We start from the raw sequence: 24423 nt of genomic DNA on the forward strand, positions 1-24423 counted from the left end.
TTGGCCAATCTCTGGCACTAAGGAATCCCCAAAGTTTGTTATTTTGTGTTCACCCATGTCTGCAATGAGTACCTCAGGGCCGCCTTTTGGGTAAGAGCCCTATGTAAAGACCTAGAGTGAGCAACCAAGGTAATTTTTGCTCACAGAGTAACTGAGGGTTTTTATTACTCAAAATACTCATGTACGTAAATACTCACTAAAAGTTCACATGGTGGCAAACATCTATTCAGCCTTTTAGTACACTCCCCTGGCTCCGTGCTTATGACTGCTGAAGATTCTGATAGTAACAAAATAGTGGTACTATCCGAATTGCATTAAACAAAGTATTGTCTGCTCATTTCATTCCAACAACTTGTGGCCCCACGTATATACCTTTTAGATGAGGGAAAACCTCTTTTATAAACCGCACATTTTTAAAAACCCAATTTTATCTTACTTTATTTCAAATGTAACCAGTTTCAGAACATCTTATGAATGCATTTACATACCATGCATTCATTATCTATAAAGTAGACCGCGTTTGACAGGGTGACCGATATAAACCACTATTTGCAAATTGAGATACATTATAAACAAAGTGAAGCAGCCATCTCAATAGGTTATCCATCAATTCTATATAAGGCTTCAAGTTTTCATTTTTTACTGATTTTTTTCAGATAAATATAGACAGAAAACATGTTTCCTGTCTGTATTTATGTTTACAAGCAGGAAAATACAGAATATTGTGCTTCTTGTGACTGACTCGCCATGCTGTCCTTCATGAATTCCAGGCCGTCAGCTGAGCAGATATACAGCATGAGGAGTTAAAAAAACGCAGGATGGGATGTCCTTAAATGTAGACATATGCTAACATATATTTGTATACAATGCTAATATTTACATGTGGGTGTAGTGTTCTGTTATATTTTGCTGCTTAATTTTCTAAAATGCAAGAAGCATCTAAGTATGAATGCATGTCTAGCAGTAAAGTAAATATGGAAATATACAATTTTATGCCTCCATTTATTCCCTAAACACAAAATAAATATGGATAAATGCCAATAAGCGGGGCAAAACATAATTATGGATTAATACCAACGGAAATGTTAAGAAAATAATTACCATAAAACCGGGGGCTGAAATTATATATACATTTACTGCACTGACTAATACTAAGTTCTAACTCAACTTTAGTATTACGCATCATTGAGAGTGTTCATGGTGGTCGCTCATTCTGTGGAAACCACAGATCCTTTATAAAGGTTTTCCATGTTTCGCAGTCGTCCATTAGCTTCAGTGCATACTTTAGTCTTAGTTCCTCTGCAGTTACCCACTTATTGCTATTTTTTAACCATATAGGAGGCTCTATATGCAGCCATTTGATGGCTGTTCTGCATCTTGCCAACACCAGTACTAGAAGCATTGCTCTTTCTTATTTTTTTTATTTTTATATTTTAATCTTTCTGTTTATTTTAAATGCTTTACTACCCAACAAGTATGCCTTGGGGGTGTATTGTATTTTGATGTTTACTGATTAATCCTGTATACTGCAAACATTCTTTCAACATGAAGCAATGCGTAAGCAGAACCATGTCAAGTGATAGATTGTGGTCTCCTGGTTACAGCTGTGGAATTTCTCTCCCGAACAATTCTTCTTATGCAACATACTTGGAGTGGTGTACGTTCTGTGTAGAATGTTAAAATGGGGGCACTTAGTATAGGATCGCTAGAAGATTTTGCAACAAATGTGCATACTTTACTCCAGTCCTCTGTATTTATTTCTTGTCCTCTGCCTCTTTCCCAAACTGCATTAACTCTAAGCTGTGTCTTGGGAATATCCTCTGTAATTGCCACGTACAGACCTGATCAATGTCATGCTCCAATCTACATCGGTCTGAGCCTGTTGTGTTTAACATACCACTTGAAATCGTTCCCCGCCACCCTACCCGTGCCACGCAGACTTCTCTACTGGAGAAGCTGGGTATCAAGCATGTTAAGCAGTTCATTTGCTTCCTTGAATGTAACAAACCAAACCGTTATAGAAATGGTCACCCATCATATTTATACCCCTATTATTCCAGTGAGTGAAGTAGATCTCCTTCAAGGCTCTCTGAAATGTGCCTGTCTACCATATATGGGCAGCGAGTTAGTGTGGTGTCCTCGTTTGCACTAGTTAGTATATATTGCTCCTCTTCTGTATTGCAGCATTGACAATATAGGGCTGTGTCTTATCTTCCCGAACCTCTGCACATTTGAGGTCTCAAGACCAAGGTCACTTGCCTCCTGCAGAGCACAATATCACATTATATCGTTGTTAGGCCAGATAATAACCCTCCATATGTGGAAGCTGCATGCTCCTCTTCCCTCCTTCAGAACCGCTCATTTTCTTTTGCCACCCCAAAGTGTTCTATGCAGTTGTGAATATCTCTTGGATAACTGCACATACATGTCTCAAAAAAGCATAATAACTGATGAAGAACAGTAATTTTAATCAATGCTGTTTATCCCGTCAGCCACAAGAGAAGACTCACACAAAAAGTAATCAGTTTTTGCCTTAAACCCAAAAATCTCTCAATATTTCACTTTCAGTTAATTTTATCACTCACCAACATTTAGATTGCTACATATTCTAATGGTGCAACCTGCCATTGAATGTCATGTTCAGCGTGCGCCTCAAGACACCAATTAAGTAAGTAGCAATGTTACTTATCTTTATACCATAATTTCTCAATTTAGTACTCCTTACAGAGCCTAGTGGTTCCCATTTATCTTACACTACAGAGTTGGTTTTGTCCCTGGCCTCAGGGGACCATTAAGTCAATAAATAAACTAGGGTCAAAATTTGACCATGCAAATTTCGTAAAAGGATAGTTCGATTTGATAGTGCTAAATGCTTCCACTTGGTCCCATAATGCCAAAATCTGCAATTCAGATGCTTTTGGTCTTCCTCCATGACTTGCTTGCCTTTATAATTTTTGACCAGTGTTCCTAAGGGGGATAAAACCACCTTGAGCAATGTTAGCGATTACCAACAGCAGTTTTAAATTGCACAATTTTGCCAAAACAAAATGTTGTTTAAATTAATTGTACTTTTAATTTGTCATCTGTACACTATTTTTGTCTTGTAGGTATACCAATTGTAGCCTTATCAAATACATGGAAAAGCACAAAGTAAAACCAGATAGTAAAGCATTCCACTTGGTAAGTCTTGCAGTAAACACATTTGTCTATTCAATGTCCACACTGATTCAAAGCTGGTTGCTTTTGGAAAGTGAGCATTCTTAGTTTGGTGTTAAGGTTAGCTGTTCTGTGATTGTGGTGGTATTGATGGTATTTTGAATGTTAATGCCAGCACACCATTTTAAATGTATATTTGTAGTTCTAGGTGGTTTGTGGACTTTTATTATGAAACTATAATACAGCCAAAATATTTGCTTACTTATTGAATACTATTTTTCAATGCTGACTAATGAAAATCTGAAACTTGAATGAAACAGTATATATGATATGTGCCTCTTCTCTCCTTTGGGGTTCACAAGTGTCTTTCAGCAGTAAGTCAATTGAGACATTCCCATTCAAGCTGGCATGGTCCTTTCTGGTATATTGTCACAATATGAGGCAGATCTAGTTTTAAAACCAATGGTAGCCTTTTCGTTACACAGGCTGGCAAGTATTGGAGGTGTCAGGCTTGATAGTACGAGCTGTAGCTCAGATGCTCTTTACTGGTTAGAAATGGGACCTAAAAAATTATTTAGAATGGCTTAAAAGTGTGATGACAAGATGGTCAATATTCGCCTCTGCTTTAACTCAAGCCGCGTAGGCTCCACTGCCACAATGAGATGGGTAGCCTTGCAGTAGTAGTAGAGGCTATGGCTGGCAATTGTAAAGGATGATTCAAAGTAGAATCTTCCGAGTACTTAATATCCAAAGTGAGCCCTTGGTGTTTTGCTTTGAAACATGGGGTGGAAGAAAGGAAACCTCTCTTTACAGCTCTCCCACGTCGATGAAGACTTCACAATGCTACAGCTCTGCACGCGACTCCGCATTACGTCATCGGAACCATGCGATGCGCGCTTTGCTGTGCTGATGTCAGTTTCCCTTTTTCCACGCATTCGATGCATAAACGCCCAGAGGCTCTTGAAGAAGGAATAGTACTTTTTGGGAGGAAATCAGGAGCTGGAGGAAGGGGAGATGCTGTCCTTGGAGCCTAAGTTTGAAGGTGGCAAGTGGCCTTGTGTTGAAATTTTTTTTATTAAAGTTTTATAAAACAAATACATCAAAGCATAAACAACAGAAAATGAAGAGAAAATAGATCCATGTTGAGAGAAATAATGCAAAAAGATACTGATGAATATATATTAGATGAATATGATATAAATATGCATTTAAATATATAAATACTAATTGAAGTAATAATTATGTCAAGACATAGAATGATATATTATAAAGACATAACCTATAAGGGGAGGAAAAAGGGAAGGAGCGTAGACAATAGAAGTGCAGGAAATATAAATAAATAGATAAAACAAAGGTAAAATGATTAGATAAAGACAGATGAACACTGTAGCGAATAAAACAGAGAATACAGAAGACAAGAAAAAGAAAAGAAATAAACAAAGGACAAGAGAGGGTAAAAGCAGATTAATGTGCTTGGATAGAAGTAGAAGCAGGGGAGTTAGCAGAATTTGATTTAAGAAATGGAGACCAAATTCGGAGAAAGGTGTCAGCTTGATCCTGAAGGTTATAGATTATGCGTTCATGTGAGGCAGTCTGTATCATCGCTACCAACCAATCTTCCTGAGAGGGAGGCAAAGATGATTTCCAATGACGCAGGATACATATTTTAGCAGTAGCCAGTGAGATATGAAAAAGACGGAGTTGTGGCTTCGAGAGCTTTGGGGAGTGGCGGACATCATGCAGGAGGATATTAGTTGGTGTAAGTGGCAATTTTAGGGGCATAGTGGAATTCAAAGTAGTACCAATGTAAGCCCAATAAGATCGGATACTAGGGCAATCACAAATGATATGAGTAATATCGCAACCTGAATTGGAGCATCTCCAGCAATTGGAATGGGAAAGAAGGCCAGCTTTGTGCAATTTGACTGGAGACCAGTGCCAATCGTGTAGTATTTTAAAAAGACAAAATTTAAGCCTTGATTCACGGGCTCCCTTGTTCAAATTCTCCAGAATCAGATCCCATTCAATGTCAGAAAAGGAAATTGAGAGGCGAACTTGCCATTTACGCTGAAGATCATGTGAAAGGGGTTTAGAGAAGAGGTGGGACGATAAAATTTTATATATGCCGGAGGTAACACCTTTAAATTTCCCCCAAACGTGCAAATAGGATAAAATAGGGGAATCTTGTAATATCCATGGCGGTGACCCCATATGGATCTTCAGACATTGCTGAAGCTGGAGGTATTTAGAAGAATGGTGTAGGGGAAGATCAAATTCTACTCTTAGCTGAGAGAATGGCTTAAAATCCCCATCATGCAGAAGCTGATCCGGATAGAGGATACCTGCAGCACGCCATTCAGGCCAGGATAACATACAACCATTGATACGAATGCCCGAATTATTCCATAGGGGGGCTTTGATATGAATTCTTGGATTCGAACCCAACAGCCTATGACTTCTCTGCCAGGATTTATGCATGGCAGATAAAATCGGATTTTTCGGGTCAAGACGGCTAGTGCCACTACCATACAAAGGAGTAAGATTCGATTCTGAGGATAGAAGATGTCGTTCTATTTGGACCCATTGTGGCAAGTCTTTAATACCAGGTAAAAAATATGAGAGTTGGGAGATATGTAACGCCAAGGAGTAGTGTTCAATGGATGGGAGACCAATGCCACCAGATAACTGATGAGCCTTCAGCTTAGTTATGGCAAGACGTGGCTTGGCATTACCCCAAATGAAGGTTTTAATCTGGGCATCTACTGATCGGAGTAAGGATAAGGGAATCTGTAGGGGAAGCATGCCTAGAATGTAAATAAATCTCGGAAGAGTAACCATTTTAACAGCCTGAGCCCTACCCCAGAGAGAAAGACCCAGAGCCTTCCATTTATCAAAGTCCCGACGCATTTGGGAGATAAGAGGAGATAGATTATCTGTAACCATGTCCTGTAACCCTTTATTAACTAGGACACCCAAGTATTTGAGGCGTGAGGCCTGCCAACGAAAAGGAAAACCAAAGATGGCAGCTTTTGTGGTACCATTAGAAATAGGTAGAGCCTCACTTTTGTCCCAATTAATCTTATAACCTGAAAAGGAAGAGAAATCATTAATAATTTGAAGAAGAGAGGGGATCGACCGAGGAAGACGAGTAAGGGTGAGTAAAATATCATCAGCGTACAGGTATATTTTAGAATGTCCAATAGGGAGGGGAATACCAGAAACTTCATCAGATTGACGGATGGTTGCAGCTAGAGGTTCCATAGCTAAAAGAAACAGAAGGGGGCATAGTGGGCAACCTTGGCGTGTCCCTCTCTTGATTGTAAAGGTATCAGATAGAAATCCACCACAGTTCACTTGAGCAGAAGGATGATCGTAAAGTAAACGCACTTTATCAATAAATTTTGTACCTAAGCCAAATTTTTCCATGACCGTGAAAAGGTAGTTCCATTCGATGCGATCAAACGCTTTCTCTGCGTCAAGTGAAAGGGCTAACGCATCATCTGTGAGATGTTGAGCCGACCACAGTGCATGGGACAGGGAACGCAGATGATTCCGGGAAGAGCGTCCCGGTACAAAGCCTACTTGGGAATGATGTATCAAAGAAGGTAAGACTTTACGCAGACGAGACGCAAGGATACTGGCCAGAATTTTAATATCCGAGTTCAACAGAGAAATGGGACGATAACTACTGCAAAGCTGGGGATCTTTGCCTGGCTTTGGTAGCACGACAATGATAGCTTTGTTAGAAAGGGAACCCAGTGAAGATGCAGCATCCGCCTCCTGGAATGCAGCATGTAGAGTGTCAATAATATTGAGACCCGCCCAACGATAGAATTCAGGAGGAAACCCATCCTCACCAGGGGCCTTGTGATAGGGCAGAGCAGCTATCGCACTGGAAACCTCATCCCTAGTTATTTCACCCTCAAGGATGGCCTTACCATCCGCTGAAAGAGAAGGGAGATGCACTTTCGCAAGGAATGCCTTCATCTTATCCGAATTCATTCGATTATCAGAAGTATAGAGGGATTCATAAAAGGAGGCGAACTCATTGACAATGTCATGAGGTTTTGTGCACAAGTGTCCTTGCGCAGATCTGATGGCCGGAATGGCCATAGATGCCTCCCTTTGACGCAACTGTGCGGCTAATAACCTTCCCGCCTTTTCTCCCTGCTCATAATGTCGACCTTTCATTTTCTGTAAGGCGTATTCTGCCTTAGATGTAAAAAGACTGTTTAAGGCCATTCGGGCTTGTTCAAGCAATTTCCGATTTTGTAGGGACGGAGAGGTGATATATAGGCGAGAATAGGTTTGTATGTCATGTTCGAGTTCCACTTGCTTCCTCGCGTTTTGCTTATTAGCGAGTGCTGCATCGCGCATTAGTTGACCCCTTAAAGTAGCCTTAGCAGCAGCCCAAAGAGTCCTGCTGGAAGTCACGGATCCCTGATTATTAGAAAGATAAGTTTGAAGGTGTGACTGCAGTTGGGATTTACCAACAGGAGTTCTGTGGCGCTGAATGTTCATTCGCCAGGGCTTACGTCCAGGATTAGAAAGTCCCAGGTCTAGGGAAAGGAGAACCGGAGAGTGGTCAGACAATGCCGCTTCCAAGATGCAGGAATCTGTGACCAACTTAACTGCGTTCTGTGAGATAAGGAAGTAGTCAAGGCGAGAAAACGTACCATGAGTCGACGAAAAGAAAGTATATTCCTTATCCGTTGGGTGACTGATACGCCAATGGTCAACCAACCCGATATCTGACACAATATCGCCTAGCAAAGCTCTATCTGACGCATTACCCCTATCTAATGGACCAGTTTTATCTAGAATAGAATCTTGCGTCACGTTCCAGTCACCACCAATCAAATATTGCGATGCATTAATTTCAAGCAACAATCGGGATAGTTGAAGAAAAAATGTTTTCTTGGTACCTGTAGGGGCATATACAGACCCTACACAAACGTGAGAATCACCAATTTTAAGTTTAGCAAAAACATAGCGGCCATTTACATCTGACCATGTTTTAGAAACAGTGACCGGAAGGGACTTGCGAAGAAGAATTGCAACTCCACATTTGCGGAGGGGGCCTGTGTCCGTGGATTCATCTTGTTGAATGCTGCTATGTATAACTTTACCCACCCAATCCCTACAAAGTTTGTCTGATTCTAGAGCATCCAAATGGGTCTCCTGAAGCAAGGCTACATCTACATGCTTAGTCTGAAGGTAGGAGAGAACTTTTTTCCGTTTTATGTAATGGGTGAGACCATGTACATTCCAAGTAATTGCATTAAGAGAGTGTGTTTTTGCCATATTAGAACAACGTAAATATCAGAAACCGTAGAATGGAGCACAAAACAACGTGTTAAACCAAACAAAGGAAAAAGAAAAGAAATGACAAAAAGAAAGGGAAACAAGGATAAAATAAATAGAAACGAAACTACGATTTAAATGGAATACATGAAAAAAGCGATAAGAAGAATGATGAAAAAAGAAGAAAAAGGGAGATAAGATTTAGAGAGGTGATATAATATTAAAGAGAACTAGAAAATATTGAGTAAAAGCAAAGAGAGAACACGAGACCGTAGACTGTTACCCGCGGGCCTGGGCGCACTAGAGCACCGCCACGGGAAAGGACCCCACAGAAAAGAGAAAAGATTAGGAGAGTAATAATGATATAGAAGGGAAGCCCAGAATAACATTGTGGAAAAGAACCTAGGTGTAATAAAAAGGTAGGTAGAGCAAAATAGAGGTTGAGAATCCAGTGATAATTAAATGTAAAGTAATCTAATATCATAAGGCATACAATGCGTGTTTAAATAAACCAACATAGAATCATGCAAGTAGAATAATAAAACTGTAATTAAACCATTAAGCGCCAAGACGCCCCAGTAGATACAAAATTGTTGGGGAAATATTTAAGGCAATAAATTGTAACAGGAAAAGCAATGAATGTAAGAAGAAGAAAGAGTGGAATTATTATTAGGCAGAGGAATAACAGTAAGCAGGCTGAAGGAGAAAAGAAAATAAGATGAAAAGCTAGAAAGAGAGAGGTAAAAAAGGGACAAGCAGATATTATAAAAACAGCAAAACATGTGAAAAATGTGGTAAGTAATTAACAGTAAAAAATAAGACTCTCAAGACAAGAGAATCTACAGCTAACTGCCAATAGTATTAAGGACAACAACTTCTAGAAGTGAAAGGATTATTCAGTCCGCATCCGAAGGAGTTTTAAGAGGAGACCGTGACTTGTCTCTCTGTAGATCTTGTGAAAACGTAGCAACCGAGACCGATTGAATTGCAGCTTTCCTATCTTCTTGTGAGCGATGAAGACGTTCAAAATCCCTTCCCCTTGGTCGGGGGCTGCTAGGAGGGCGCCTGTTGCGATCTGACAATGTAGTGGAAGACTTAGAGGGTGAATGGAACTGAGCTTGCTGTGAGGGTGTAGTAAGAACCTCCATTTCTTGAGGATGAAGACGGTCCAGGAACTGTTGAAGATGCTCGGGGTCGAAAAAGTCCTTAGAGACTCCATCTTTGGTAACGCGAAAGCGTGCTGGATCGAATAGGCCATATTTGATACCTAGCTGACGCAGTTGAGGTCGCATGGAGAGAAAGGCTTTCCGCCGCTCATTAGTTTCCTTGGAGAAATCAGCTGCCATAAAAATGCGATGACCTTCAAAGGAAAAGGAGCCTTGCAGCCGAGCCGCAGATAATATTTGTCTTGTTTGTTCATGACGAAGAAGACAGGCAATAATCGGTCGTGGACGTGCGGCAGGATCATCACGTGGAGGACCAATTCTATGAGCACGTTGTATCTCCAGGGGTGGATTGAAAGGAATACCAGTTAGCTTTGGGAGTATACGACACAGAAATACACTGGAATTCTGCCCTTCAATGCGTTCTGGAAAGCCAAAAAAACGAATGTTGTCCCTCCTACTTCTGTCTTCCAAGTCAATGAGTTTACTATGGAAGAGTAAAAGGTCCCGGTCTTGATTTGGAAGAGATTCCAATCGATTCTCCACTGCCAAAACCCTAGAATCAAGGGATTCAAACTTCGTATGAAAGGTGGTGAGTTCTGTCTTAATAGATTTAGTCTCTTCAGCTAGTGATGTGATTGTGAGGTGCATGTCATCTAACCGACGACTGACCTCGGATATTTCGTGCAGGATACGTTGCAAAGCTGCCGCCGACGCCTGCCCACCATTAGAGGTCGACGCCTGAGGTGAGGCGGAAGGAGAGGAGGCATTGTCTTTTGTAGGCATACTGGTGGATTGCTTGAGAGCTTCTGCAAAAAGAAGTGGTTTAGAAGCCTTGTTTCCTTGCTTAGAGGCAGGCATTTGAGGAGAATGTTTAATAAAAACTTTGAAAGAACGTAAAGCCGTCTTGCTGCCAAGGAATGCTTATATATAGTTGCAGAACAACACCAAGACATGCAAAAGAAACACCTGATAACTGTATATGTACAGCATTAATAAGCAAAAAGAAACTTATAACGCGTTTCTAGACAGTAAAATGTAAAAGTGTATCATTGCTTAATGACCCCCACTGCCTACACTTGTAAATATGACAACAACTGTCGCTATATTCACAGGTATGTAAATAGAGGTAAGATAAAATGAAACATCATACGCGCGTTTATGGTAATAACAATAAGCACAGCTACATGCACAGCAATATGAACAGGGCTGTAGAATGCAAAGTAATCATAGTCAAAGCAGAAAAGGCACAGCCTGACTGAAGGAGTTGACATGAGCGCTATAATGGCGTTAGAAGAAAGCACTCTCTTGTGTAGGACATATATACTGCGCTAAAGGAGGCCATGAAGCGTCAATTGTAACCAAAAGTCAAAAAGGCGCGAAACTGTAACTGCAGCAAAAAATTTCCCAGCTTTGAAGAACAGTTTAGCGTGATGAGGCGCAAATTGCTTGCTGACCTGATAATATGCTCATTGGCTGATTGAGGCGAATGACATGTGTGCCACAACAGGAGTATAGAAGGAAATTATCCTACCAGTGGCTGAGCGACGACACGTCCAAAAAATCTAACTCCTGTCAGGTGACATTCCTGAAGAGAAGTATTGCAGGCAGGTTGAGAAAGGCGCGACCTCATGAGGAGGCAAACAGTCGTCAGGAGCAACGAAGGCGCGGCCTCATGAGGAGGCGGGCGCCCGTCGTCAGCAACGAAGGCGCGGCCTCATGAGGAGGCGGGCGCCCGTCGTCAGCAGCGAAGGCGCGGCCTCATGAGGAGACGAGCGCTCTTCAGTAGCAGCAAAGGCGCGGCCTCATGGGGGCAGGCGGTCTTCGTGGCATAGGCGCGGCTTAAGGAGGGAGGAGAAGCAGCCTGTGTAAATACGTCAGGCGAGCCCCGCCGGACGCGCAGCTCCACACCACTCCGTCATCCGAGCAGCAAACACCGGGGAGACTTCGCCGTCACATCGCCGGAAGCACACCCAAGTCGTGCCCACCACTCTCCGGCTGTCGCAGGGCACAAGAAGAGGACTCCAAAGCAGACGTGAGGTAGGAATTTTTCTGTTAAGGGTCCATCCCGCGACGGAGCTCACTTGTCAGGCGGCCATCTTCCTGCGTGGCCAGACCACGCCCCCGGCAAGTGGCCTTGATACTTCTCCAGAGTGGGACTTGTTGTCCCCAAAGGGTATTGGTCCACCAGAGGTCACCTCCTATCATTCTGTGATTAGAAAAGCAGCAGAGAGGTGGAGTTGCCTTTGCCTTCTACGGAATTAAATCTAATTTGTTGATAGAGGGGCTGCATTCATCCACATCGTCCACTGAGCATTTGTTACCTTTTAATGAGGCCCTTGCTGAGCCTATTCTTGATGTTTAGCAGAAACCTATGCAGTCGGCTGCAGTGTCTATATCTATTGTAGGATGGTATAAGCCTGCTCCAGGTAACCCGTTGTTCTTGTCCACGCATCCTACACCCAAGAGCTTGGTAGTAAAACTGAGCTCTTCGAAGTTGGCACCTGAGTCTTTTTTTTGTCACAATCCCGACTGACGGAGAATATAAAAGGATGGATCAATCTTCAAAGAAGGTTTTCTCTTTTGGTAGCATGGCTCTGTATGCCACAATGCCACATATCTGTTAGGACGTTACATCCAGGCATTGATTTGAATTAGCCAAGGAGGCGTTTCCGAAATTGCCTGCTGATCTTCAGGGACATTTTTCAGAGTTGCTGATGATTCATGGCGGTTTGGCACCAAAGCTGATTCTGCCTTAGAGAGGTTTAAGGACAGTAAAACGATGGCGAGATTGTTGGGCCTTCAAACGCAGCCTAAAGATTGCAGGCAGTATTGCAGGTTTCAGTGGGATTGGCTGGAATGTATACTTTTGTGGAAGGAGCCAAGTCCAGCAGCATCCCTCCAATACTCTGTACAGGAGTTATAGAGGATGGGTTAGAGGCGGACTACATGGAGCCGCCCATCAGCATTTTTCCTCTTCTTCCTTCTCCTCCCTGGCCAATGTCACAGGAAAGCAGCCATAAGTTATGCTATCTTGGAGTTTGCTTGTCCAGTGGGAGGATGGTTGACCTATTTTCTACCTCAGTGGAGATCTGTAACAACAGATATTTGGGTGACTTTCTCCCACCTTTTCCTCCCTAAGAGGGCTTTTGGACAGAAGAAAGCCTTCTGCTCCTCCAACAGGAGGTTCAAAATTCTGCTTCAAAAGGGTGCAGTAGAGTTGGTTCCAGAGTAGGCACTGGGGCAGGGATGCTATTCCTGGCATTTCTTGATTCCCAAAAAGTACAGTCGCTTGTAGCCAATCCTCAAGATTTTGAATTGGTTCCTCAGACGGGAAAAGTTCAAGATACTGACCCTTGCACAAGGGATTCTTGCACTAGAGAAGGAAGACTGGATGGTTTCTATTGATTTACATGATGCATATTTTCACATACCTATTCTGAAATTGTATAGGAAGTATCTCCGTTTTGCGGTGGGGTGTCCGCATTACCAGTTTGTGGTCCTTCGTTTGGTCTTACTTCCGCGCTTTGAGTCTTCACAAAGGTGATGGCAGTGGTTACAGCGCATCTCAGAAGTTGGGTAATACCAGTATTCCCTGACCTGGATGATTCGCTGATCAAAGCCAAGACTCCAGAGTTAGTGTTAAATCATTTGCGTTTGACAAGGTAGTTGTTGTTCAACCTAGGTTTTACTATCAGGGTACCTAAATCTCAGATACAGCCCTCTCAGCGCCCACTATTCAAAGGTGCAGTACTGGACACTACGGTGAATTGAGCCTACCCACCTCCTCAGAGCATTCTGGCCATTCAGGATATGATTCCGATGTTTCACAGTGGAGCTATGGTTCCAGTCCTGAAGGTCTTAGCCTGCTAGTTCTAATGGTGTCCTGCATTCTGTTTGTCACCCATGCACGCTGGTACATGAGGGCCCTCCAGTGGTACCTCTGCAGGCAGTGGTTTCAGCACAGCGAGCATCTGGGAGAATCAGTCAATATCTCCAGAGACACTGCAGTGGATCTTCACTGGTGGGGTGTGGCTGGCAATCTGTCTCAAGGGAAGTCATTTCACCCTCTGCCACCGACAGCCACAGTGATAATTGATGCCTCAACTGTAGGGTAGTGAGCTAATCTGGGGGATTTGCAGATCAATAGTCTCCGGAGGAAAGGTTGTTACATATCAATCTTTTGGAATTGCAGGTGATATGTCAGTCAGTCAGTTCAGGTCTTAACAGGCAATACTACTGCAATGTGATACATAAACCGGGAGGAGTGGGGTTGTATCCTCTCTGCAGAAAGGCTTTGCGACTCTGGTCGTGGGCTCAGGGCCACCAGATCTGCATCATGGCAAATCACTTGGCCAGAGTTCTAAATGTGTGTGTGCGGACAGTCTCATTCGGGACTTTTCTGCTGATCAAGAGTGGCGTCTCCATCTGGTAGTGGTGCAACACATAGCTATGGGGTATGCTTCAGATAGACCTATTTGCCTCCCAAGGGAGCACACACTGCCCGTTGTTCTACAATCTTCAGTATGCGTTGCAGGGAGCTCTGGGGGACCTGTCTCAATTGGAATGGGGCACCCAGCTGTTATACACTTTCCCTCCACCCCCACCCCTCCCCCCCTTTCCCCCCCGTCCTCCCAATACCCTTAATTCCTTGGGCTCTGAGGAAGATTCACCTTGACGGGCCCAAGTCATATTAATACCCCCGGATTGGACGCAAAGGGTATGGTATACAGACTTCCTTCACCTCTCTGTCTGCGCTGCTCCGTCTCCCTCACAGGGCAGACCTCCTCTCGCAGGGCTAAACCTCCCTCCCCCACCTCCAGAGCCTGCGCCTACATGCCTGGTGATTGAACGGGGCAATCAGAGTTGTTTTTCTCTTCCTCCTGATGTGGTGGATGTTATAGCATCGGCCAGAAGACACTCCACCAAAACAGTTTATGCTGGCTGATGGGCGAAATTTGGAAAGTGGTGTGGGGAAAATTCCCCTTTCAAAGCCCATTTATCTGACATTTTGCCCTATAGTGTTGAGGTTTATTAAGGGACTCACTAATAAGTTCCCTCCCACTCCGTTTATCATGGATCAGTGAGCCTAAATCGTACAGTGAACACAAATAGAGTTTTTAACCGCTTTCTGAAGCTGCAGTGATTATTTGTTAGACATAGGTTCTCCGGAAGTTAATTCCAGTGCCATGCTGCATGAATGGAGAAAGATGTTACTTTTTGCTCCTGTTCTGGCTCTGCGGATGCATAGATGCAGAGAATATGCCAAGGTTGAGAATCTAAGAATTCTGTTGGGAATGGAAAATCTAGTCTTTGTTCTCAGATAGTGTGCCAAGTTCGGTAAGGGCCTTGTGTACGTGACACAACAACTTGAATACAGACCTCATATGCACTGGCAGCCAATGGAGAGATTTTGGTATCTGCGCAGATGCTTCTCTAGCTGAAGCACTGCATTCCAATGTCACTGCAGTATTGTGAACTGTTTGAAGTCCTGTTAGGAACTGTTCTTCCAATCTTACGTAAAGGACGTTCCTGTAGTTACGCCGGCTTAGTATAAGTGCTTGAGTAAAGATTTTTCTGCAATTCAGTGGAAGCCAGTTAAAGGCTTTGCGGAGCATCCACAAAGTACAATAGCAAGCGCCGACCGCTTTAACCTGCTCCTTCATACTAAGTTTGTTTTCTATTCAAATACCAAGGTTCTTGGCTACATATTTAGGTACAGGGGCCTCACTGAATTCCCTAGACACAGATCACCTGTCCAGAGGCTATTAGCCCTGCCAAACAGAATGATCTCAGAACTGCCTGAAGTTAAATGGCATAAAAGTGTTGCATTCGTCAGGCCATTGGGCAAAGACATTCCTGAAATCTCAGTTTATTCTTCCCATGTACATCGAAGATAGATATTACTAACGGTGCTTTGTCCACATAGGATATGACATCCGTAGATTACTTACCTTCCAATTATCCCCAGGCGCCAGACTGGACCCGGAAATTGTTTATGAGCAGTACCCCTGGTGTCATTCGGCTCCACTTAGTGTTTCTGTAGCGTCCGTCCGTGCCTAAGTGATGTGTGTGGTGCCTATGTAGTCCCCCAGCACATTGATGTCCGGTCAGTCAGCACAGGCCCGAAGAAGAGTTACCCCCTGTCTTTTTTGACTGACCCTTTTTTGACGTTCTGTTGAGAGTTTTTTTCAAGATTTTGTATCCTGGTGTGTCGAGATGTCCGCTAGGAAGGCTGGTTTCAAGCTCTGTGGCGCCCGCCATCGACAGCTGTCAGTGACGGACCCACATTTGATTTGCCTCTGATGTTTGGAGCACGACCAGGACACCAAGACCTGCGTTGAATGCAGCGACTTGCACCCAAAGGCCTTAAAGGAGCAGTCCCTCAAGTTCCTCGCAGTGCGATGTCACAACGGTGTTTGTCGAGAGGAAGGTCACAAGATGGCCGTGAAGCCACTCTAAGCATTCGTTGTCGCAGATGAGGTTGTCGTGAAATTCGTTAAGTCCCACCCACACAAAAAGAGCACGAAGTCAAAGAAATCTTCAACTTCCCCACGTTCGTCGAAGTCATCCAGCGAGACAAAAGAGCGTTGGTACTTGAGGACTAGCTCTGTGGTGAAGCCTGGCCCGTCTTTATGCCTCCCAGAGTTTTTAGGAGCAAAGCGACCCCCGTCCAACTACGTGATTTTTATGAGGCCATGCACATTATATCTGTCCACGGTAGAGTGCCTTTGGGCCCTGCAGGTCTTCCGCCAGCAGGTACACCCCCATCACTAGTCAGGCCCTTAGGATCAATTGATGGATCCGGAGCTCGCCGGTCGAGCAACCTTGACTTTCTCGGGCGCCTGCTCCAGGGTCGATGCCACTGACTCCTTGCGGTGGCGCCATCCCTGTCATCTCGTCAGGGGAACACTCCCATAACTGAGCCATTGTCTTATTCATACCAGAGGTCTGAAATAGGGAATAAATGGGAGAGTTGTGCAGCTCCTTATGGATACCTGTTACAAGAGACTGAGGACAACTGGTCTGAGGATTTGGCGGATGCCATTGGACTGGACACCTTTGCAGATGCTGGCCACGTAAACCCCTCCCTCCTCCGCACCGTGGCTACGGAGGAGGGTGCCTCTTTCGCAATGGGGGTGTGAAGGGCAGCTGAACCTTTTGCTGCCCTCCATGGCAGCCAAGATGAACTTCTTGATGGAGGTGCTTCAACTGGGAGTTGCCCCTACAGAACCATTACTCCACTTTAATGAAGCTCTTGCAGATGTCCTACTCGGTCCTGCTCCAAGTCCTGCACAGGGGCTCCTGTACATAGGACAATTGCCACCTGCTGTTGCCCCACCCTAAGAGACCCCAATTTTCTCTCCCAGCTCCCCACCCCCAGAAAACTTGGTGGTCCTAGCCTTCACCTCCGAAGTTCACCCCTGTGCATTCCCATCCACTTCACTGGACAGGGAATCCAAAAAGTCAGATACCTTTGGTAAGAGGATGTTCTCTTCTTCCAGCCTGGCAATGTGGTCGGTGAACACAGCGTGCCTCTTGGGTCGATAGCCCATACCATCTGGGACTCTGTTGTGCAAGTGCTGCATATGGTTTCGGAGGAGGACCGAGCCATACACTCTCAAGAAATTGCTAATGGGAGGGACCAAGCCATGTTCCCTATGCGATGTGGGCTGGAAACGAAAGACTCACTGGTCAGGACAAATTAATCCTCGGTGTCCCTTAGGCGCCACGCCTGGCTGAGAATTACTGGCTTTTTGGATGATGTCCAGGCCTCACCTATGTATATGCCCTTTGATGGCTTTTGTTTGTTTTGTGAGAAGGCGGACTCTGCGCTCCAGTGCCTCATGAACAGTAGGGCTAGGTCTTGGGCCTTTCCATGGTCTCACACCAAACCCAGTTTGCCTACCTCCCCTGTTGTGGCCAAAGAAGGGGCTTCCAAACGCATCTGTATGTGCCTAGCAAACCTGGCCGACTCAAAAAACCCAAGGCAGACCCTAGAGCCCTACTCAAAAAACCCAAGGCAGAGCCTAGACACCTCAAGAACTTCTGGCCCATCTCTCTGCTCCCGTTCCCGGCCAAGGTCATCGAGAAGATCGTCAACAGACAGCTAACGCGATACCTCGAAGAAAACAGAATCTTGGACCCTTCCCAGTCAGGGCTCCGCAGCAACCACAGCACCGAGACCGCCCTCCTCGCCGCCACCGACGACATTAGGACCCTGCTGGACAACGGTAAGACCGCAGCCCTCATCCTCCTGGACCTCTCTGCCGCCTTCGACACCGTCTGCCACCGCACACTACGCGCACGCCTCCACGTCATAGGGATCCGAGACAAAGCCCTGCAATGGACCACCTCGTTCCTCTCCGGCAGAACCCAGAGCGTCCGCCTTCCCCCATTCCGATCCGAAGCCTCTGAGATCATCTGCAGCGTACCCCAGGGATCCTCCCTCAGCCCGACACTGTTCAACATTTACATGGCCCCGCTCGCACACGTCTCCCGACAGCACGACCTCAACATAATCTCCTACGCCGACGAGACACAACTGATCCTCTCCCTCACCAAGGACCCAATCACCGCCAAAGCCAATCTCCATGAAGGAATGAAGGCCTTCGCCGACTGGATGAAGATCAGCCGACTGAAGCTGAACACGGACAAAACGGAGGTCCTCATCCTCTGCTCCAACCCTTCAGCCTGGGACGACTCCTGGTGAGCGACGGCACTGGGGGCAGCCCCGACACCCACCAACCACTTACGCAACCTGGGAATCATCCTCGACTCAACGCTCTCCATGGCCAAGCAAGTCAACGCCGTCTCCTCCTCCTGCTTCAACACCCTCCGCAAGATCTACAGGTGGATCCCGACAGATACAAGAAGAACAGTCACCCAGGCCCTCGTCAGCAGCAGACTCCACTACGGAAACGCCCTCTACGCAGGAGCCCCGACCAAGCTCATCAAACGACTGCAACGCATCCAAAACGCCTCGGCATGACTGATCCTCGACGTACCATGCCACGGCCACAACACCCCCCACCTAAGAAACGTACACTGGCTGCCCGTCAACAAGAGGATATCCTTCAAGCTCCTCATCCATGCACACAAGGCACTCCACAAGACCGGCCCAGCCTTCCTCAACAGACGACTTTCCTTCTATGTCCCCAACCGCCAGCTCCGCTCCGCCGACCTCGCACTCGCCACCGTCCCGCGCTTCCGAAGAACAACCACCGGCGGGAGATCCTTCTCCCACCTCGCCGCCAAGACCTGGAACACCCTCCCACTGAGCCTACGACAGACCCAAGATCTGCTGACCTTCAGGAGGCTACTCACGACCTGGCTGTTCGATCTGTAGCGCCCCCCTTCCCCCTCCCAGCGCCTTGAGACCCTCACGGGTATGTAGTGCGCTATACAAATGTTTGATTGATTGATTGATCCGCACAATAGTTTTGTGTGCGAGGACTCCGTTCCCACAGACCATGTGTATCAGGGAGCCAGAGGTCGAGCCAGTCCAATACCCCCCAGCAGCCGCAGCCTCCAAACCCCTTTAGCATGCCCTTCTACCATCATGGGCATCCAGTGGGTGGCAGGATATGCCATCAGCTGCCCTACTTGATATCAGTAACATCAAACCGTTGGGTTTTGCTGCTCATCTAAAGAGGCTACTACATCCCACTTGTGACCACTCTTCACCCATGCCAACTACTTACGACAAGCTGACGGAGAACCACCTCTTTTTGCTTCATTAGGCGGTGTTAGCCTCCAAGGCAGCTATAGAGAAGGTGCTGGCATCAGAAGTAAGTAATGGTTGCTATTCCTACTTTCTGGTGCCCACGGAGGATGAGGGAATTCGTCCTATTTTAGACACGCACCTTCTCAGTCTCTTCTTGAAAAAGGAGAAATTCAAAATGCTAACAAGTCCTGTTTGCCCTAGACCCAGGAGACTGGATGGTATCGCTGGGCTTGCAGGATGCTTATTTTCCAATCCTAGTTCTGCCTGCAGTTCAACCATAGGCCATGAGCACTTTCAGTTTGCGTGCTCCTCTTCGGCCTTACCAGCGCCCATCGGGTGTTCATATCATAGATGGCGGTGGTTGCAGCTCATCTGTGGAGGTTAGGGATTCCAGTTTTTCCCTACCTTGACGATTGGCTGTTGAAGGCGGGCTTGCCCTAAGCAGTAGTGTCCCACCTCAAGACTACGGCAAACCTTCTGCAACCTCTGTGCTTCATTATCAATGTGCCGAAGTCACACCTGACTCCCTCTCAGACACTCCCTTTCATCAAAGCTGTTCTGGACACAGCCGTTTTGGGCTTATCCTCCTAAGTGGCGGGTTCAGGATATTCAGGCTATAATACCAACGTTTCAACCTCTATCCTGGATTTTGGTGAGACTAACTCTGAGTCTGTTGGGCCTCATGGCCTCTTTGCACCCTCTGGCAAATGTAGGCACAGTAGTGGGACCTAAAGTTCCAGTGAGCACAGCATCACAGGAATCTCTCCAACATGGTCCAGATCTCGGCGGGAACTGCAAAACACCCACACATGGTTGACAAACAGCGATTGGGTCAGTGTCGGACGCTTCTCCCTTCCCGGCCCAGAGCTGACTGGTGACAGATTCTGGGCTGGGCCAGCCATCTGGGAGAGGTGGAGATCAGAGGACTCCTTAATTCACTCATGGAAATGCTGGTTCCAGTGTTCAGACAATGCCACTCCCATGTGGTACTGCAACAAACAGGGCGAGTGGGGACGTGGACCTTTTGTCACGAGGCTGTGCACCTCTAGAAATAGCTGGAACACCTGGGCATATGCTTGGTCATTCAGCACCTGATGGGCTCTCCATTCCAGGGTAGACTAACTCGGCTGTTGATGCCTAACAGATCTTGAATTGTGTTTCACTCCGGAGGTGGCGTATGGTCTTTTCCAAGAATGGGGAGGGCTTTGTTTGGATCTGTTTGTCTCCGTTGAGAACTTGCAATGTCAGCAGTTTTGCGCGTTGAGTTTCCAAGGCGGCTCTTGCTCAGAGAAACTTTGTCTCGAATGGAGCTCAGGTCTTCTATACGCCTTTCCACCAATACCACAACTGTCCAGATTTCTCAAGAAGATCAGGAACAACTGGGCTCAAGTCATTCTGGATTGGGCACAGAATCTGGTATCCCGAGTTGTTTAGCATGAGCACAGGTCCTCCGATCATGCTGCCTCTTCAGTAGACTCTTCTGTCGCAGCAAAAGGGAGGGTTGCTAGGTTTCCGAACCTGGCAATGCTTCGCCTTCAGGGGTGGAAATGAGCAGCAACAGTTGACAGCTCTCGACCTTCCACCCGAAGTCTGCAATGTTACCTTGGCAGCCAGATGTCCCTCCACCAAGACAGTGTATGCCTGCTGTTGGAGCAAGTTTGTTGCATTTTGTACAGATAAGCAGTTTGATCCCTTATCTGCACCACTTTCCCAAGTTCTTCTGTTTATTCTTACTCTGGCCCAAGAGGGCTCTGCTTTGGGCACCTTAAAAGGCCATCTCTGCATTTCTGTGGTTATCAGACCAGCCATCCCTGTTCAAGTCCCCTAGTGTACATAGGTTTTTGAAAGGTCTCCAACACGTGTTCTCTACTAATCCCTTCATCATGCCTCAGTGACACCTCAATTTAGTCCTAACATTCCTGAAGGGTGCTCCTTTTGAGCAGTTAAACAACTGTCCTATCAGGCTTCTAACTAAATAAAGGTTCAAGTTAAAGTTTGTAGATTCACCCATGAAGGTATCCAGGCACTGTCCATGGGAACGGAGCAATTAAATGATTTGCGTTAATCACAGGATGTTGCGCCGATGCAGAGACTCGAACCCGGATCCCCAGCTCCCAAGTCAGCAGCTCTGGCGACTGCGCCACATCTTCTCCTACAGTTAGTCTTTTGAGTGGCAATTTCATCTGCCCGGCGGGTCCGTGAGCTACAGGCTTTATCATTTCAGCCTTAGTAACTTAGCATCTACCCATACAAGCTGGTTTTTCTAACGAGAACCTCCTCCCTACTGAAGGTTGTCATTTCCTTTCATGTAGGTCAGTCCATCACCCTATCTACATTTAACGCTCCACCTCATTCTCTAAAGAAGAGAAGAGACTCCATTGGCTAGACCCAAAAAGAGCCTTGTCGTTCAACCTTGACCGCTCAAAAGAGCTCCGGCTGGGCGATCAACTCATAGGGTACGTTGGAGTAAAAAAATGAAAAGGTGGTGCAAGAAGGGACCATCTCACGATAGACCATGCTCTACATCAAATCTGTTACTCATTGGCCAAAAAGCAACCTCCTGAAGGTTTGCAAGCTCGTTCTACCAGAGCAAAGGCTGCGACCACTGCGTTCGCTTGTGGAGTCACCATTGTGGAAATTTGTCAGGCAGCAACGTGAGCTTCTCTGCACACATTACAAAGCACTACTGCCTCGACAGTTGGGCCCATCGAGACTGGCATTCTGCCTGTTCAATCCTACAGGTTTTTCTAGTGGAATTCTTGTTGCAGCTTCACCTCCGGGAAGTTATTGCTTGGGTATCTAGTCTAAGGTAAGGAATCTGCGGCCACAAGTCTCTATCAGATGATCAAGTTACTTACGGTCGGTAACGCCTTTATGTAGCTGCAGATTCCTTACAAACTCACCCATCCCCCCCCTATAAGAGCAGATTCAGAGTAAAGAGATTTCCCCTCTTAAAGGCCCAAGTTTAACGCACCACAGGTGCGTGTTTTTCTTGGCTCCGCGCTTTAGGCGTGGAAAGTCATGCAAAGAATTGATATATGCGCACCGGGGTGACACCTATATAGGCACTGTACACATACCTTCTGGCGTGGACGACGCCATGCAGAGCTGAACGTCACTTACCGACGCTCAGGTTATGGCTTACAAAAAGTTGGATCCAGTCTGATGCTTGTGGATAATTCTAAGATACGGAATCTGCGGCTAGATAGAGTTTCTACCAGATAAGGTGTTACCGAACCCACACACTTTCATAATATTTGCTAAAGGGGCCATGCAAATATTTAAGAGCATGAGGCTTAATGATGAACCCAGCTGCAATCCCCGGGGGATTGAAGAGTGCTCTGATTTAAAAGGTGGCAAGATTGAAGCCAGGCCACGGCTCTTGAAATAATATCGATCCCATGCAGCATTTCTATCTGAAAAGCATGGGATATGGTATAAAAAGCAGTGGAGAGATCAAGTCGAATAAGGACCGCCCAGCAAATTGTATCCAATCTAAGCCTAATTTCATCCGTAGCTGAAAGCAGTGCCCTCTCAGTGCTGTGGCCAGCCCTGAAACTTTACTGAGAGGCATTCAGCAGATTGTTCTCCTCTATGTAGACCAACAATTGTGAATTAACTAATTTTGGGGAAATTGTGTCCGGAAATGGAATGAGGGATATCGGTCGATAGTTGGAGAAATGTATTGGGTTGGCTGAGGGCATTTACTGTATTGGGGACTCATTGGTGTGCTTCCAGACCTGTGGTACTTAGCAGTTGTTAGGGACAAGTTAATTGGATCCTTTAAGAAAGGGATACAAAGTTCTGAATAGGCCTTTAAAATATGAAAAGGGCAGTGAAACATCCTTTACAACACAGTTGAAACCACCCAGTGCCTTTACCACGCAGCCTTTACAGCGCAAATCTTTACCATGCATATTCCTTTACCACACATGGTAAGTATAGTTAAGGTGAGCGTATGTATGTCTATATATAGGGGCATAGGGTATTTTTAGTTTTTTGAGGTGGGTAGGGGAAATTGGGTGGCAAGGGTATGTTTAGGGTTTAGTGGTAAGGGTGTTGGGTTTCTTTGGCTTTTTTGGGTGGTGTGGGTAAGGGTATTGTGTGATAATTGAATTTTTAGGGGTTAGGATTGGGTAGAGCCATAGGGTGGTAAAAGTATTTTTAGGATTTAGGGTGGATAGGGCATAGGATGGTAAAAGTATTTTTAGGACTTGGGGCTGGGTAGGGGAATATGTGTGGTGAAGGCATGCGTTGTAAAAAAAAAAAAAACAAAGACATGCGTGGTAAAAGCATGCTTTGGAATGTCATACAAACAAAGTGCAGGTATCATCCTAGGAGCCTGACTCGATCGACTGTATGGTTTGTCTAAGTCTAGAAATGCTTTTGAAATTTTCAACATTGTGTTTCAAACCTGGTTTCAGAAGATCTTGTAAATGATTCAAAGGGTATTAAAATTAGTCTGTTTTCAAAACATGTAGTGACAGAGAACAGTGTACAAGGGAAGCCGAGAAGGGGGTTAGAAAGCTCTTTAATAATATTTAAAAGCTCTTTAGTGGTGGACCCACTTTCGTCTATTCTTTCTGTGAAATAATTTCTCCAGGCCACGCTAACTTTTTGTAGAAGTGTTTGTTTTGGTGCTCTCCTGTCATGATTTCTGATTGTGATTCAGTTCTAATTTCCATTTCATCCCAGAGTCCTTAGCAATGAACTTATTGCATTGCACAGGTGCTATCTTGTCTAAGGTTGTAGAAATAGAAAAATGATAACTCATAATGATATTTATGTCCAATGACTGGCATATGACTGGGAGTGCTAGCTCTTGAGAAAAGTTGTCATTGTTTATCAGTTTCCAAGGGTGAAGCTATCCGTATTACTCCAAAAATACATAAGATAGTGGTCTGTCCAAAGCACTGGTCTAAGGGGATGCACCAAACCTTAAAATTTGTAAGCAAGATATTCAGCATATGACATGCAATATGAGTGGGCCCGTTCTCTTTGGATGGATTCTGTGGCTTTCAAATGAGCATTGAGCCTCCTATTGGAGGAATCCAAGGTATCTTCAAAATGATA

General features: G+C 45.4%; 1 protein-coding gene across 1 annotated transcript in view; it reads left to right on the forward strand.

The window, feature by feature from the left end:
• Positions 1–24423, forward strand: part of CDK8 (cyclin dependent kinase 8) — a 218225-nt gene that overhangs the window by 136263 nt on the left and 57539 nt on the right. The window contains exon 9 of the mRNA XM_085621614.1: positions 3108–3180. Coding sequence (XP_085477740.1) covers positions 3108–3180 — 73 coding nt within the window. The remainder of the gene's footprint in view (positions 1–3107; positions 3181–24423) is intronic.

Source organism: Triturus cristatus, chromosome 8, assembly GCF_964204655.1.
Source record: "Triturus cristatus chromosome 8, aTriCri1.1, whole genome shotgun sequence".
Lineage (NCBI taxonomy): Eukaryota > Metazoa > Chordata > Amphibia > Caudata > Salamandridae > Triturus > Triturus cristatus.